The 17,196-nt window shown below is 46.7% G+C and overlaps 1 protein-coding gene across 2 annotated transcripts in view; it reads right to left on the bottom strand.

Moving 5' to 3' along the window:
- The window catches only part of PRKCA (protein kinase C alpha), a 248,670-nt gene extending 231,866 nt beyond the window's left edge, over nt 1–16,804 (bottom strand). The window contains exons 1-2 of one of the 2 annotated variants that reach the window (XM_087826312.1): nt 16,606–16,804; nt 13,558–13,589 (exon numbers count right to left, since the gene is read on the bottom strand). In XM_087826312.1, the coding sequence (XP_087682438.1) occupies nt 13,558–13,589; nt 16,606–16,778 (205 nt within the window). In that variant the 5' untranslated portion in view covers nt 16,779–16,804. Of the gene's footprint in view, nt 1–13,557; nt 14,944–16,605 lie in introns of those variants that run through there. The other variant, XM_087826313.1, reaches the window with a different exon arrangement.
- Between the last annotated feature and the right edge of the window lie 392 nt (nt 16,805–17,196).

Genomic DNA, 17,196 nt, shown 5'->3' on the forward strand with positions numbered 1-17,196 from the left:
CCAGATTTCGACTATAAGGAATTCACATAAATTGGAGAGTAAAAAACATTGGCTTGGGCCCAGGAGAAGTCAGAAAAAATTTAACATTTTACATGCTGTTAAAAAGGAAAAACAACACTGAGGCATGAACAGGGCTTTTTTTTTTTTTTTCCTCATCCTAAACTAAACTCCCTTCCTGGCTTATGGCCAATTCCCAACAACTGACGGTTTGATTTGCATGAAACTTTCACTATTTCATGCTAATATTTTTAGGGGGGGAAAAAAATTCAGTACCATACATTACTTTTCCAAGATATTATGCTTCTGTGGAAGAATGAAAAGAAGAGGGGGAATTATATAAAAACTGAGTAGCAAGGAGATTGAGCACATCTGAGGATCTCCATCCCCCGGAGATCAAGAGGTAGGAGGGAACCTGGAAACCAGATGGCCCAGGACTGACGAATAGACTCGGTCTTTCGGGTCAATTCCAGTCCAATGATGTGCCACGGCTACTGGGAGTACCGAGCTGAGAAGGGTTCTGAAGCTGAACGAAGACCATGGCAAGAATTTATTACCCTTAATAGGGCCCAGCCCCCCATGACAAAGTGGACAGAGGCCTACGCTGGATTTAATCCAAGATGAGCTCATTTCCAGTCCAGTCTGATCTGCCACACAGAAAGGTCTCTTGACTTTTTTTTACACTTACACTTATACATGTGGACTTCTTTTAAATAAAAGAACTCTTCAGCGTCTAAGTCACACTTACCCAGTTATACTTTAAACTCCCCGATAAGAGGGAACAGGCCCTCTAATTCTTAGGATACCCCTCCTCCTCTGTATCACTAGCTGGAGCACGGCTCTGTACACTGCAGGCCCCAGAGCTGTTTACCCATCTGCTTCTTCAAATAAGAACACACCAAATTCCCCTCTCAAGTGCTTCTTCTCATTGCCCCTAGATGTTCCAGGGTGCAAAAATAATTCTAAAGCCCAATTAGGTCAAAAGACCAAGAACCAAAAAAGAAGAAGGTATGTACAGCCATAAGGGTGAGGTTCGGACAAGTAAATGACTACATTACAATTTAATTGGCAGTTCTTTCCACCGCCCCCCCAAAAGCAGGCAGGCACACCCCCACACCCCCTTCTCTTGCACACAGAAGTACTTACTAAAAACTAAAATGTACACAGAGGTATTGTGAACACCACGCATTGAGAGAGAAACTCTGACAACCTGGTTTCCCACAAGGACCACGCAGAAGTTGCCATGCTGCAGACTGCACACTGTGAAATTTAGCATAAACCAATTTAACAGGTAGCCGTTCTCAGTGTTGGATACTTTGATGGAAACACACGCCATTGGTGTTCTTTCCACAATGACATACACGTAACCAACCAGCATGCGAAGTTATAACGGCATCTTAAAAACTATCTGACCCTGAATGAACCTGAGTCCAACCGGTCAAATCTCTAGACCCAGCTGCCAATTTGCAAGAACTAGAGGAATCAGGTGCCATGTTCCCGCCCACGAGCTCGCCATCGGCAAAATGCCGCAAGAAACCCTACGGTCCCATAGCCCGGGTCCTCCCCGGGGTGGAAAATAAAGAGAGTGAAGTTGTAGACTGCGAGATGCAAGGACACTTCCAGTTATTTTTAAATGCACAAGATCGGACGACAGTGCCTAAGGACAGCCACTTGGGCGACGAAACTAAAAGAAATTCACACAACCAAAAAATCTGAGGGAAGGGACAAGGCAGATGGAGAACTTGGCCAGGTTCTGCTACTCGACTGGGGTAGTGGTTACAGCAATGTTAGCTTTGTAATAGTTCCTTAAGCCATAGATTTTGTGTGTGGTTTTATAGATGTTTTATTTTACAAGGAAAGGTTTGAAGAGTATGACCTGATTTTAATCCCTAGGGATGTCCCAGAGTTGAACTCTGCAATGTGGTGGCCACTTGCAGCACATGGCCACTGAACTTTAAACTTTAATTTAAAAGAAAATTCAGCTCCACATGTCAAGTGCTGCATAGTCAGACAGTGCTAGTGGCCACCATACGAGACAGTGCAGATTAAAGGACATTCCCATCATGGCACAGAATTCTACTGGACGCCAGCCGTCTAGAGCATAAGCCGCCTTCCCGGGTCTCTGAAGCTCTGAATTCCTAGCTCATGTCTCCGGGAAGGAGCAGGCATGAGCTCCCTGACCTTCAGGACAGGCTTCCATTCCTATTGTCCTGCTTGTAGATAAGATCCCAACAAGAAGCAATGTCAACTCACAGTGACAGCCACCCAGCAACCAGTGACCACAGGCTGACCCGCCCAGAATAGCGTTACTCCAACGCAACAGTATTTTTTTAAAGGAGTGGGCTGATGTATGGTCGAGGAAAACATCTGATTGCTCAGATTATGATCAGATACACGACAAATGATCCTATCAAACACTATCACGAATGCTTTATTTTCCCCCAGTTTATGCTTTAAATTTAAAATAAATCATGAAAAGCATTAGCATCGTATCTCTTATTATCATGGTAACTAAAGAATTCAGCCGGCCGAGAGCCTCGCCCATGGGTGGTCCTGGGCTCTCTATACTTTACCTTTTATCTCACTTATCCTTCTACAGCATCTCATTAGATTCCTCTTAGACCATAAGCAAGCCTTAAGCATACCAACTATCCCAGCTCCCGCCCAATAATTCATCTTTATAAAATGCAATCTCGCTTAGCTAGTTTGTACCACACGAGCACAGACTTGGCTCAATACCAGCAGATGCTCCGGTGCAATTAAGCAGCAATAACAAAAACGGGTGGGGGGGGGAGGGACAATGCATCCCTCCGCCCTTATCCCTAATCTTGCATTTGGACCTTAAGAATAAACAAGAAAAAAGAAAATCAGCCCTGTGTGCTTCTGAACTGTTTAAAGTGAAAGATCATTTTATTTTTATTTTACCTTTTTAATTTTTGTAAATCCTCAGAGGACATGTTTTCCATTGCTTTTCAGAGAGAGTAGAAGGAACAGAGAGAGAAACTTGATGGGAGATACATCAATTGGTTGCCTTCGCAACCAAGGTACGTGCCCTTGGCTGGAATCGAACCCAGCACCCTTCCGGCCGAGGGCCGACGCTCTAACCACTGAGCAAGACTGGCCAGGACTCGTTTTATTTTTAAAGGCACATATGTGGTACAGAGAGAAAATGAAATCAAAACAGAAGAATGATGAAGTTTTCCAAGTTAATGAGTCACTCAGATCAAAGTAACTGATGTGAAACTAAGGCGTCAAAAATCACTTTACTGGTCAAAGTGATCAGCGTGTGAAAGAATTAGATTTACTCAGAAGCAGATTTCAGAGCTATTATTAGGCAAATGACTCACATGGCATTTTATAATCTACCTATTGAACGGTAAACATCCTCACACAACTTTCTATGACTCCAACTGCATTTTCAAAAGCACCTTTTCTTAAGAATACAAGAAAATAAGTATGATTTAAACTACTTTGCACATTGTAAATAGTTAAGAATCAACTTGCAGTATCTAGATTATTTTAAAAACTGAGTTATCTCCCATGCTCACAATTTTAGGATAGTTACGCAGTGACGTGCATAAATTCAACAGGAAAATAATTTATGCTCATTTACTGCCACTTAAGTTCAAGACACATCCAAATGGAAGCTAGCAAAAGCCGTCCCCGGCACAAGCCTAACTTTCTGGAATCAATGAGAGCTTTGTCAATGACAGCAAACAGCACCACAAATCCTACTTAATTAGAAAACCTGAGGGAAGGAAACAAACAAATGGAGATGTGAGTGAAGGGGATTGGCTACTTATGTGCATAGCTTCAGATACTAAAAAGCTCCTGCTGGGCTCAAAGTCGAAAAGAAAAAAAAAGTACTGATAATGAACCAGAAGTTCAGACGGAAGAGGTCAGTCACTAGAAACTGCTGATTTTAAATATGTAAATGTTTTATTTATCATTTCCCCTAGTAATGCACACGAACAGATCTAGCATAACTCAGGGTGTGTATCCCCCCCTCCATAATCCCCATGCTGTAAGACCCGGGACTGCCACCGTGATGCTGTGACCCAGGGTAACAGCGTGGTCAGAGGAGAGGCCCTTGGAATACAGTCCAAGGCGCACAGTTTCTAAAACTGGAAGTTATTTTCCAAACTTCGATACAATAGATCTTTCATGGCGATACAAGCTTTAATCTCCTGTCACTGCAACATTTTTCTGAAAAGGAAGCAGGACATACCAAAAAAAAAAGACACAAAAGGAAATAATGTATCAGTGTAGAAGAACCAATATTTGGGGAAAAGCATGGAGTACTCCACATACATTTCTCCAGCCTGTTCTTGGGGCTGGGCACTGACATCTCAGATAGTCTGGCCTCCCTCCTGCCTCTCGGGCTCCCTGCACGTACGAGTCTCCTTGGCTCATGCTCTTTTCCTCGCACTGGAACATCTCCCCACATCTCTGCAAAGGAAACCCTACGCATCCTACAGAGCCCAAATCAAAGCCACCTCCTAGTGAGCCCAGAAACCATCTTCCTCCCGCTCACACGCGCCGACGCTGTTTCATCCCGACCCACAGGACAATGGGTTGTTTCATCTGAGCTCCCTGACACCAGGCTGCCCAGGCCCCACGGTGTCCCGCACAATAGACACAGCGGAGGTCTGAGTGTCGGCGTAATCTCCCGCGACAGGTAGCAAGCACAGGAGTGCTCTGGAGTTGAACCCTTCACCGGCCACACCTCCACAATCAAGGCTGGAAGGGGAGCCCCGAGGCAGCAGAGAGAGCGCTTGGGTTAACAGCATGGAGTCCGGACCCCTACTGCCTGCGTTTGAATCCCGGCTCCGCCAGTTTCTAACTGTGTGACCTTGGGCGAGTTGCTAAACTTCTCTGTGCCTCAGTGCCCGTCTCCTCACCTGTGAAACGGGGACAGCACTGCTTACCCTTTTCAGAATGGCGAGGGACAGATGCGTGAATGAAGGGTGCTTAGAACAGTGTCTTGGAGAAAGCGCATGGGTGACCGTTAGTGTTTCCAGTACAGGAAATTATCCACATTGTACTCTGTGCACTGCCGGCCATGAGCTACTTATACACATCCCTAAACAGCCACGGGCTCACCGACAGGGTCGCCGGCCCTGATCGGAGCTAGAGCAGCTCTAAGAGAATTTTGCTCGCAGAATTCAGCTGTTACCTGGACCCTCCTCTTATCCCACTTCTCACACAGGTTTGTCCAAGTTGGAGCTGAACTTTTCACACCTTCACAGCCCATATTTCCACCTCATTATTTATCTCCTACCTGCCTATTGGGGTCACCCCGAATGACACAGATGGAGCTTGTATTTCCCCCAAATGCCAAAACGAGATGCTGGAGGAAACCCAGCAAGAGAAAGCATTAGCGATGGACTGTCTGCAAGCCGATCTTGCCTTGTGAACTCCCTCTTCAATCATTCTTATCTTGTGCTGACAATTAATCAAGTCGTTCCCTTCCACCTGGTTTTTTGATAGAAATCTATTTCCAGAAACCATTTTCCAGTTTGTATAATTTAACAGAGGTTTTTTGTTTTTTTTTAAAGCCGCGTAGCCTTAGTAATTTCAATTAGATTTGACGGTTAATTCTCTGCCGATACTGAGATGTTCGTGGATCGGGTTAAAATCTAGCAGGAGGTTTCAAAGTTTGGAAGGAAACAGACCTGAAATGAAGGGCTTGTCATGGAAATTCTGACAGACAGCTGAGGATGGGGAAGCCTTCAGTCTGTCACCAAGAAATGTTTCATGTTTCCCTCACGGGCATCATTCTTTCCTCTCCTAATATAAATCCAGGCTCTGTAAGTACCCGCAAAGTTTCCACTTGGCTCTGAAAGATGTTTTCTGCAGAACTGTTAGAATCTGAGCCCAGGCCCCACCCCCAGCCTGGTCAATTCTCCAGCCCTCTTGTTTCTAAGTGGGGGATAACACCCTGTGTTTACTGGGGTGGTTTCTGGAATGAAAGTATATAAAATGTGAAAGCTCCTCACGGTCCAGCATATGGCACCATTTAATGAACATCAGTTTGTCTTTCCCTTCAACTGGATAAAACCTTCAAAGTGACTGTAATTCAGCCCTGGCCGGTTTGCTCAGTAGTCAGAGCACCGGCCCCCAGTCTGAAAGGTCCTGGGTTCGATTCCAGCCAAGGGCATGTACCTCGGTTGCAGGATTTGACCCCCAGCCCCAGTCAGTGCATGAGCGGGAGGCAACCAATCGATGTCTCTCTCTCTCTCACATCCATGTTTCTCTCTCTCTCTCCCTTCCACTCTCTTTGAAAAGCAATGGAAAAAATATCCTCAAGTGAGGATTTAAAAAAAAGAAAGTGATTGTAATTCAGGTCTAACCTCTCCTCTGGCGTCTCTACTGTGGCCTCATCATTCCTCTCACATCAAGGCCCAGACACCTCTTGGGTACAAGTTGTTTAAGAAAACCAGAATCAATCGAGCTGAGCTACTCCTCCCTCTGGAGCATGGCCATCTGGTTTCGGCTCTTAGCAATCTCGACATAAAACGAACCCTTCAGTGACGGCACCAAACACGTGGGCTGGAGATGGTTTTACACCCCCCCCCCCCGGACATTTCCCCCTCCTGCTGCAGCCTGTAACATACTTGTTTAATTCGTGGCCATAAGATTCATTTCTGAGGCTTGGATACCTTTCTAAAGACAGGAGAGCATCTAAAGTGGTTTATTCCTACAGTATTAATTCTGTAGGTTTAGCATCGCATAGAGCTTACGATAGATACAAATTAAAATTTTCTGCTCCGTGTTTTGAATAAGTAGGCTTAGCTTCAGAAAGTACTTTCTCTTAAGCCACCTAGAGATCTACCCTATTTGACATAACTTTAGATTATAAACTAGATTTTTTTTTTTTTTTTAAAGGCAGGCTGAAGGCACTGTAATCCTCCTGGCTCTGGACATTCCTATCGTCTCTCTCCTAATATTTATATAGTGTCTACTGAGCGCCAGGCACTGCATTAAACACTGGAGACAGAACTGAGCCTCCGTCCTTGCTCCCCGGGCTGGCAGAGAAACAGACAAGAAACGACACAAGGTGAGGGTCCCGCCACAGGGCGGGCCGGGGGACGGAAAAGGTCCAGGCTAAGACTCATGGGGGGAAAGGAGGGTGGGGAAAGAACTGAAGGAAGAAAACACTTTTTGGGAAACTGCAACATATTTGGGACGACTGGGAGGATGGGAAGAAGGGAAGCATCCATCCCCACGTGAGTGTGAAAAACCAAGGAGCAGCACGTAAGGGACAGAACAGAACGTCCTGGCGAGGAGCCGGCCTGCAGCCGAGAGGGATGCCCTGAGATGAACGCCGTTCTGGAATCAAGAATATACTCTGGAGGAAACTGAATGAGCAAACCAAGGGGTGACATGCCTAAAAATTTAAATCTGAATAATGCCCTCCCGGAGAGTGAAACACTCAAGAGGGCAGTAAACCACGTCACCAAAAAATTAAAGAAAAGGAAACTTACATGTCAGATTCATTCTCACAAAACAAATACTTATTCGGATTCTACTGCCTAGCAGAAAGAACAGCCACTCACGTGCTACGGCATCCGCTTCTGGCCGGGATGCGTGAACGAAACAACGGAACACGTTCACTTAATGTACTAAGTACGATTCCGACAGGTACGCAGCACCAAATGGGAGTGCCCAACACTAGCTGTCCACGTGGCCCTATTTCTAACAAGTATGAATGCATCTTTGTGGGGGGAAAGCTATTGAAAAGAAAAGCAGGGTTTTTGAAAAGATTTTTTTATTGATTTTTAAAAAGAAATATCGATTGGCTGCCTCCTGCATGCCCCCGACGAGGGGATTAAGCCCAAAACCCAGGGATGTGCCCTGACCGGGAATCGAACCAGCAACCTTTCGGTGGACAGGATGGTACCCAACCAGCTGAGCCGCACCGGCCAGGGAGAAAAGAAATTTTAACTGCCCACCTCCACTGCACTTTTCCGTATTTTAGGTATTATTGACAATTTCCTCTTCAAAGCTGAAACAACTATTATTTCAAATTACGCCCTCTCCCGTGGGCCTGTCTTTTTGGAACTCTATAGATAACTCTGTAGAAAGAGTTCATCTATTGTGAGCAGAGCTTCTAATCTGGGACCAATGAGAAGCGGGGTGCCAAGAGGCTGACCCCCCGTTTTGAAGATAAAGGATGGAAAATCCTGGCATTAGGTGGGTAACTAGACTTACGGGGGAGTGTAGAGGGGAGAGGGGATCGCTTTGTAAATTACATAAATGTCTGACCACTATGCTGTACACCTGATACAAAATACTGAATGTCAACTGTGATCAAACAAGAAAAAAAAATCTTGGCATCAACTTTGAAAATCAATGGCCTGTCTTGAGTTCAGAGGTGGCCAACCCCGTACGCCGCAGGACACGCTCTGGTAAAGAGGGCCAACCTCACGTTCCACCCAGCTTGGACCTCAGCCCCCTCCTATCTCCTGGCACCTGGTGCCCGCACTTCTTGGCTCTCAGGCCCTGCATTCTGATGAGAATAACTAGACATCCTTTCTGAAAAGCTGCCAACTCCATCCCTGTTCTGCTAAAGGTCACCCTCCCTTCAGCTGGCCTGGTTTTCTGGAATTCCTCAGCTCGAACGGCCAAGGAGGACTCGCTCTCTTTTCTTCTTTCCCTCGAACATCAAATTTCATTCTTACAGGAGGAATATAAACCACCACCCTGCTCAGGTGAGCTGATGGAAATATCTAACCCAAAGCAGGCCTTCTGAAACGATTGTCCTCAGCAAAGGCCAAAGGAGGCTGATTTTTAACCCTTAATTCCTGAAAAAATACAGAGTTTCTGGGAGAGACACAAGGTAAGCACAATATTTGGGTATGAGCTTAGCAGGGAAAAAGGCTCAAGATTCAAAAGTGCTTCCCATGCCCGGCTGGTGTGGTTCAGTGGTTGAGCATCGACCCATGAACCAAGAGGCCACCAGTTCGCTTCCCGGTCAGGTTGCCGGCTCGATCCCCAGGAGGGGGCGTGCAGGAAGCAGCCGATGGATGTCTCCATCTCTCTATCCGTTTCTCTTCCTCTCTCTCTAAAAAAAATCAATTAAAACATATTTTTTAAAAAGTGCTTCCCCGTGGCAGATTGAAAGCATGTAAATGTAAACAAACCCCCTGCAGTCCCCTCAAACACCCCGGAGTCCCTCATTCAGAGCCGACAGTCCCCTGTGGCTCACGGTCATTGGCAGGGATTGATTCTGATGCTCTCTTTAGGGAAAACCTTCATCGGAGAGCCTCAGTTCCCAGGGCATTTTAATTTGTGACATTAAACAAAAGAGAAAGAATGGAAAAGTCAGGAAAAGCACAGGGAGGTGAGTCAGATGTAACAGGCCGGGAGAGGCTGGCACGTCGAATAAGCAGGTCGCATGTGTAGTCTGTTTCTATCGCTGTAACTGGAGCCGCACACGGGTCTTGCTGACTCTGAGAAGGAAAAAAGCGAGCTGGCTCCTCCCCTTTCCAACAGCGAAAGTAGCAGATGTTTGAAAGTAAGACTGTCCGGGCCCCACTGCCCAGGGGAAAACCTCTGCGCAGCTCGGGGGTCCTTCCGCTCCGTGACCACTGCTTTCGGAAGCAGTCAGGACAGGACACAAACCCCAACTGGAGAGAGACCTTCCAGGCTCGAATCTCAAGTCCCTCAGTGACCAAGCCAGACAAGCCCATCTCCCTTCCTCCCGCTCCTTTCTCTGAAAAACACAGGGGGACAAGGGCCAGTGAGCTTCATAAGCACGGGCCAGATCAAGACAACCAACAACATTACGACAAAAACCAAAAGGCAAGTTTGAGTCATCTTGTTTCAAGGGTTATTTCAGATCAGCAAAGGGAAAGCTTGTCTTCATCTCTAAGAACCATAAGAAAAATGTTTCATGGCGTCTAGATCTGCCCTGAAGCCTTTCTTCTCGCCAGTGTTTTAAGGCCCTTGGCTGCACTATGTCAGACAGCAAATCCTGACAATGGCGTCCTCCAGTATTACCTGCCCCAGAAATATGGTTTTGGAGTGAAAGTGGGAATAACCTCATCACTCTCTCTTTTTTTTTTAAATCCTCACCTGAGGATATTTTTCCATTGCTTTTCAGAGAGAGTGGAAGGGGGAGGGGAGAGAGAGAGAGAGAGAAAGAAACACTGAGACCCACTGATTGGCTGCCTCCCACACATGCCCCAAGAGGGGCCCAGGATCAAGCCTGCAACCAAGGTATGAGCCGTTGGCAGGAATTGAACCCAGGACCCTTCAGTCTGCTAAGGGCTGATGCTCTAACCACTGAGGTAATCAACCTCTCTTCAGTAAAGTTTCCTGCTCCCGCTTATGCTGTATCTTGCAGAAGGGAAGACGTGGGAAATAAACTGACAAGCTTTTTGTACGTGCTTGTAAAACATGCTGCTTTCTAAACGGCATAGATGCCAAACCCAGTTTTAAGGACCAAAACCCACTTATTCCTTTAGTCTTCCAATCCTTACTTCACATTTACTAAGCAGAATGATGGTGAATATTTCAGATCGAAAGCAATCTTATTACATGAACGTGTGACTCATTTGGGACCTAGGCACCTTTCGTTTAAAAATGAATCCTTAGGTACGGATTGTGTGTCTACTGACCAAAGCAACACAATGTACTAAAAGCTAGAAGACGGCTGCCTGCATCAGGTGAGAAAACTGATGGATCAGGACAAAAAGTAGACTCCAGCTCCAGCTGCCGTTGCCAGAGGGTGTGTCGCCAAACCCATGGATGAGACTGGGACTATCAAACAGAGCCCCGAGGAAAAGTTTCAAGTCAGAGGACACTGAGCAAACATTCTAAAATGCTCAGATGTTATAAAAAGTAATTGCAAGCTGAGCGCCAACATAGTAAACACTGGGTAACCATGTCTGTGCAGTTAAAAAGCACTGTCCTGAGCTAACATGTATCTTTAAGTTACACCAATAAGATACAACGGATTGATTAGCATGCCAGCTCAAAGTCAAACACAGATGACGCACACTGAAACGCCAACCAGCAGGCCGCACGTTACAAATAGCTTTATACTGGAAATGGTTTCTGTGAATCAAAATCTGCAAATGCGGCAGGAGAACTGGTGAAAGAGATCTGGCATTTCATTCTTCATCAAAGCAAAGAACAGTGCGTAAAGTACATAGTCACTGCTCTAATTCGTCTCATGTGTAAACCCTGGATGCAAGTAACAGGTCAAGTGAGGCAATTCACAGAACAGATACAAACGGCTAAAACACGCTTGCAAACATGCTCCGCCTCACCCAGGAGATGGAATTGGGGGGCTTTTCACCTACCAGAGCAAAAACGTAAAAGGTTGAGATTAGCCAGTACTGGTAAGAGTGAAAAAGGGTATTTCTCATAGATTAATACTGAAAATGTAATTTGGAAACTATTTGGAGAGCAGCTTGGCTATACTCATTAAAATTTTAAATGTATACACACTCTCTTCTAAGTATCTATTGTCCAAGGATATTACCAACAGCAGTACTTGTACCAGTAAGAACTTAGAAACAATTAAATTATCCATCAATAGAGAAGTGGGTGAATAAATTTGATATGTCCACATATGCAACCACTAAACAGAGTAGGCAGAACTGATGTTTTGACATGGAAGGATACCCACCCCACGCTGCTGAGTAAAAAAACCAAGCTGCAGAATGATTAAAAATTTGGTATCTCTTTAAAACACTAAGTACGTGTGACTGAGCGAATGAATGGGCATCTTAGACAGCAGTTATCACTGAGGGTGGAAAGGCAGAAGGGGATACAATTTTATTTTTATACAGTGTTCACAACTTTTGTGACTATCAGTTTTATAATTTAGGTTAAAGGGAGTTATGCTGAGACTGAATCTGCTAATTCACTAAAATTCAATAGATGCCCTGCGAGGGGAGACGGTTCAGGTTCCCCCTTGTGGCCCAATAATGAAGCCATTCTTCGATTTTCACCAACAAAATCTGCTCACAAGAGCACGTCCAAAAGGGACCAGCTTGATCCTGAGCTCTTTATATGCAGAAAGTCATAGTTTTTAAAATAACATACCCACTTTCTGCTAGATGTTATTTAGAAAATTTAGTAAATATTTTTTCTTGTAAGTTTCCACAGGTCCCCCACCCAAACACATTACTAAAAATAACAGATGTGAGCCACCTTAGTCCACAATCTCGACTTTACACCCTTAAACTCCTAAAATCATGTTCAAGCGTAGGCCCAAACACTGCCTAAGAAGTTCAGGTCCACAGCGCTGAGAAACGGAAAGAGTTACACCTTCATCTTTTATAATAAAGATACTGTTGCGACACACCTTTTTCTTTACTCTCTTCTTTCTAAAGGACTATCCCCCGATTTCCCAATGCAACTCTCAAAATGATTTATTCAACAGGGGTTTTAAGCACACCGTGAAGAAAGGTCAAGTATTAATTATACCATAAAACCCTGGCATCTAAAATGTTTGGAAAAGGCACAGGGTGGGGCAAAAGTAGGTTTATTCTTGTGTTATTAATTATTGTATTTTCCATACGAACAACTGTAAACCTACTTTTGCCCCACCCTGTATATAAAAAACAAGTTCACAGATTTGCAGAAGGTTTTAAAGGTAATCAACTTATTAGATTAACTGTAAATTTACAAAAAGTACATACATAGTCTTTCTCTCTCTCTCCCTCTCTCATGCACTTAATATTCAACAGTGTTAGGGGAATATTTTCCAAGCTAGGATGTACTTTCTACTTGCCCTAATAATAAACCTATGCCCAGATGGGAAATGTAACCAGAACTAAATAAACGTGATATAGACAGTGAGCAGGAGAGCCAGAAGGCAGGCTAATAAACCTAGGATGCCTTCACAAACTATAAAATGCTTTAAAAAAAAAAAAAAAAAAGATTTAAACAAATAGAATAGAGAGTATAAAAAGTTCTATGTTTGACCTGTGAGAAATCAGAGGAAGAGACTAATTGGTTTCTCTCTGGATAAATGGATAGCATCATATGTTGTCACAGATCTAAGCAGAAGGGAAAATGTGCCTCATACCACAGCAAGCAGTCACGACCAAATCACCGACACAACCTCGAAACGTGCAGACTCTGTTCTGGACGACAGTCACCCATCAAATAACAAACAACTTCCTGGCATAATGTGTGGCCTAAAATTAATTGGAGCCCAAATCAATGCATGGGCAAGAGATGAATAAAAACGGGTGAGGAACCAGAAAAGCCACACAATTACAAAGCGATTCCATTTCTTCCCGAACACCCACACAAAGGCGGCAGTTTCTGACAAGAATGTTCTTGGCAAAAGCTAAAATTACAGAAAGGTTTTGTTTTTTTCAATGAGAAAAAGGCAGCTCTATATGCAGATTACTAGGCAATAAATACCGCATGATTTTTTTTTTTTAATTTTTTTTTAAGGTCCAAATTTGCAGCCCTCGTATTTTGAAAATATCTAAATAACTTTTTTGGATGACAAAGAAAAGGAGACTGGAAACACAGTTCCTGTCTGGAATGCTTATTTCATGAAAAGAAAAGTCAAACATGGCAGCTTACCTTGGCACTGGAAACCTTGTTTCCCAAATCCCCTGAAAAACAGAAACAGGAAAAAAATATCTTAACATATTGTGTTGGATGCCATATTTTAAGCCAGTTATGTGACAACATATTCTACAGAGTTAAAAATATGTACATAAAACCCAATGATTTAATAAGAAAACATGCCTAAATAGCTCAGAGTACTGTGTCAATTCAACTTTGAAAAACTCTGTCTGGCCTCTACAGGCTCACTGAACTATTTCAATAGCTCACTGAACTATTTCAAGATTCTTACCAAATTTTTACACTGTTACCAATTCTTAAATTTCAAGACCAGCACATAATGTACATTTAAAGTTGCTGGTCACAATATTCAAATAACATAAAGGACTATGTTTAAAAAAAAAAAAGTCAAAGTGGCTTAATTTGGTCCCTAAGGACCGACTGAAAGTTTTTTTCCCCCCCTAACGACAGCTAAAAAGTGATTTCCTCATTTGTTATGAATTTGTTTAAAATATTACTTGTCTAGAAATTACCAAACAGCACCACTCTTAATATTAAATTTTGGCTTAAAAGAGCCAGATTTTTACAAAGTATTCCTATTGTTTGCATTTGAGATTATGATCTAATTTTTTTTACTGGGGACCAAGAGCATTTGAAACACATACAGAGGCTATTTTGTTCTTGTAAATTACTTTAGAGAATTTACTCTCCAAGTGGAGAACCTTGACACGAGCATTAAATTGCAAACAGGGTTCCAAAGAGGGTGAACCGCATTTTTCCAGAAGGTTATTAGTCATAATCTCTTGCTTTATGTAGCTTTTTAAATTTACAAAGCACTTCACATATTTTTTATAATTAACTTAGTCATCTCCCCTAAAAAAAAAAAAAAAGTTAAAACCCAAACACTTAGTCCTAAGTTATCAGTGCTTTACTATTTAAGTAAAACTCAAATCAAGGATCCAGAAAAACAGTAACGAAAGAGCACTGAGAAATGAAAACCGCTGCTCGACGAGCCTGGGGAATATTCTCCAACTTCCAAGTGGCTGCTTTAAGCTGAGTGGAGAAATGTTACAGGGGTTACTCAGGGAGAAGAGAGGTTGACTTTTATTTTCCACTTTACCTTACACCTGGTGACCTGACGCCCACATCAGGCCACCAAGGCCTAATCCTTCAGGGCAAATGACAGTGGAAAAGACATTCACTAGCCTGGGTATGTAGGTTGCAGACCCTGTTCTAATTTACCTACCTCCTGCAAAAGTCATCAGCAGTCTAACTGTGCCCTTTTAATGGGATTTCATACTTGACATGGGGAGGCTGAAGACCTCCCCTTAACTAAAGGCAATATCTTCTTTCCCCTGATGTGCCAAGAACTTATTTTAAATGGCCTTGTCTGCAATTACCTACTCCTCTGAGCATAATTGCTTCATAGGCTGACTACACAATGGAAATCATTCATAGAGGTGGCTGTGCTTTTTGTATAAGTGTACTTTTGAGCAGATTTCTGAAAAGGAAAGGAAAAATGAAGCACCTTGGCGCCGCTCTCCCTTAGAGATAATGTTCCCCAGGTGTGACAGATGCAAATAAAGCCATCCACACAAAAGCGAAGCACCTTATTAGACCATGGTTGTGGGATTCGCCCTTGGAGATGTTTTTTCCCCCCGGTATGATGGGTTCACACAGAACCATCCATACCTCTCCCTAGGGCCCCAACAAGATACATATGGCAAGCAGCCAGCTGGTGGCTGCTCTGTGGCACTGTCACCCCAGCCCAGCTCCCCATCCATCTCTGTGAGGGGTGAGAGGTAAGGCACCGTAGCCACAGCTCTGACTTGGGGGCCTTGAGAAGTTATCCATGCAGAAGGGATGGGAAAGGCAGGGTGTCTGGCAACCTAGGGGGAAAACACACACGCAAAAAAAAACAAACCCTACAGCTCCTCAAACTGCAGCTCCTGGAGTTCCCTTAATTCCAGATTTCTAAACTTTTGGGTTTTTTTGTTTGTTTTTTGGTGGGGTGGGGGTCACCAATCTTTCAAGAGCCGGCTAAGAAAACTATAATTATCTCACCAATAAAAAACACATACAACTGAACCTAGGTTACAGGGTTCAGAGGCCCCTGGGGCCCATCCGTTGACCAGTTCCTCCCCGAGGCCCCAGGGTTAAGCAGAGCTGAGTTCACTGGAAGTTACCTGAACCCTGACACCTTTAGCCCTTACAGTATTTTTCTTAAATAAGGCCTCTGTCCTCGTGGACGGGGTGACGGGTCTAATCTCCTGCTGACAGGGTCTATTTTAAATGACTCCCTCTGTCCTCCGGCCATTCGCCCGCGGCTGGCGTCCCATCCCCCACCGCCAGCTTTCAACAGTTTGTTGCCTCGCCTCCCGTCGGGCTCGCCCTGTAAAGTCAAAGTCTTTCCGTGCCCAGTAGGTACAAGCTACAGTAGGCAGCGACCCAAGGTTCCAGCGGAGTCCACGCCCGCTGGGAAACATAAAGTACACCCCCCCCCCCCCCCAGCCCCGATGCGCCCGGCCCGGCCCGCCAGCCGCCGGGACCGCGAGGCGCAGCCGCCCGGCCGCCGCGCCCACTCCCGGGCGCGTGCCCCGGGAAACTCTGCCCCCTGGGTGCTCCTCTCCGCTCTCCCCTCCGCTCGCACCCCGCCGGCCGCGGCCCCGAAGGCGGGCGCGCCTGGGCAAACGCGGCCGCTGGACCCGAGGCAGGGACCCGCGTCCCCACCGCGCGCCGCCGGCGTCCCCGCACCGCAGCGGCAGGGGGCGTGCGGCCGGGCGCGGACTTCCCCGCGAGTCCTGCCCGCGTGTGTGGCAGCGGCCGGGCGCGCGCGCGTCGTTCCCGGCGAGAGTCCGGACTCCCGCCGGCTCTCCAAGTTCCCCGAGTGAGTCGGCCCCGGAGCGGACGCGCCTGGGACCTGGGGCTGGGCTAGGGAGCGAGGGTCCCCCGGGCGAAAGGCCCCCGGACTCGGGAGGGGCTGGCTCCCAGCCCGGGGCGCGGCGAGAGGGGTCCGAGGGGTGGTCCGTGCGCCGCGCCGCGCCCGGCCCCGCGCGCACCTACCAGATGAAGTCGGTGCAGTGGCTGCAGAAGGTGGGCTGCTTGAAGAAGCGGGCGATGAATTTGTGGTCCTTCACCTCGTGCACGTTCTTCTGCCTCAGCGCCCCTTTGCGGGCGAAGCGGTTCGCCACGTCCAGAGGCGCCGTGGAGTCGTTGGCCGGGAAAACGTCAGCCATGGTCCCCCCCAACCACCTCTTGCCTCCGCCGGGGAGCCGCAGCCGGGGAGGGTCGGGTGGGCGGGGGCGGCGCAGCGGGGCCGCGGGCGACCCCGGGCGGAGGGCGCGGGCCGGCGGCGGAGGGCGCTGCGGGGACGGGCGGCGGCGGCGGCGGCCGGGGAGAGTCGGGCGGGAGCCGGGGAGGGAGCCGGAGCCGGAGCCGCTCGCTCGCTGGCCCCACGCTCACTGACAGCCCGGCGCCCGGCGCTCGCGCTTCCTACTCGCGGCGGCAGAGGCGGCCCGGAGCGGCGCCGCCCACCGCGCATGCCCCGAGCGCCGGGGCCGCGCGGGCGACGGCGGGGGCGCGCGGGGCGGGGGCGCGCGGGGCGGGGGCGCGCGGGGCGGGGGCGCGCGGGGCGGGGGCGCGCGGGGCGGGGGC

The sequence above is a fragment of the Miniopterus natalensis genome, chromosome 17 (genome assembly GCF_054644295.1).
Source record: "Miniopterus natalensis isolate mMinNat1 chromosome 17, mMinNat1.hap1, whole genome shotgun sequence".
Lineage (NCBI taxonomy): Eukaryota > Metazoa > Chordata > Mammalia > Chiroptera > Miniopteridae > Miniopterus > Miniopterus natalensis.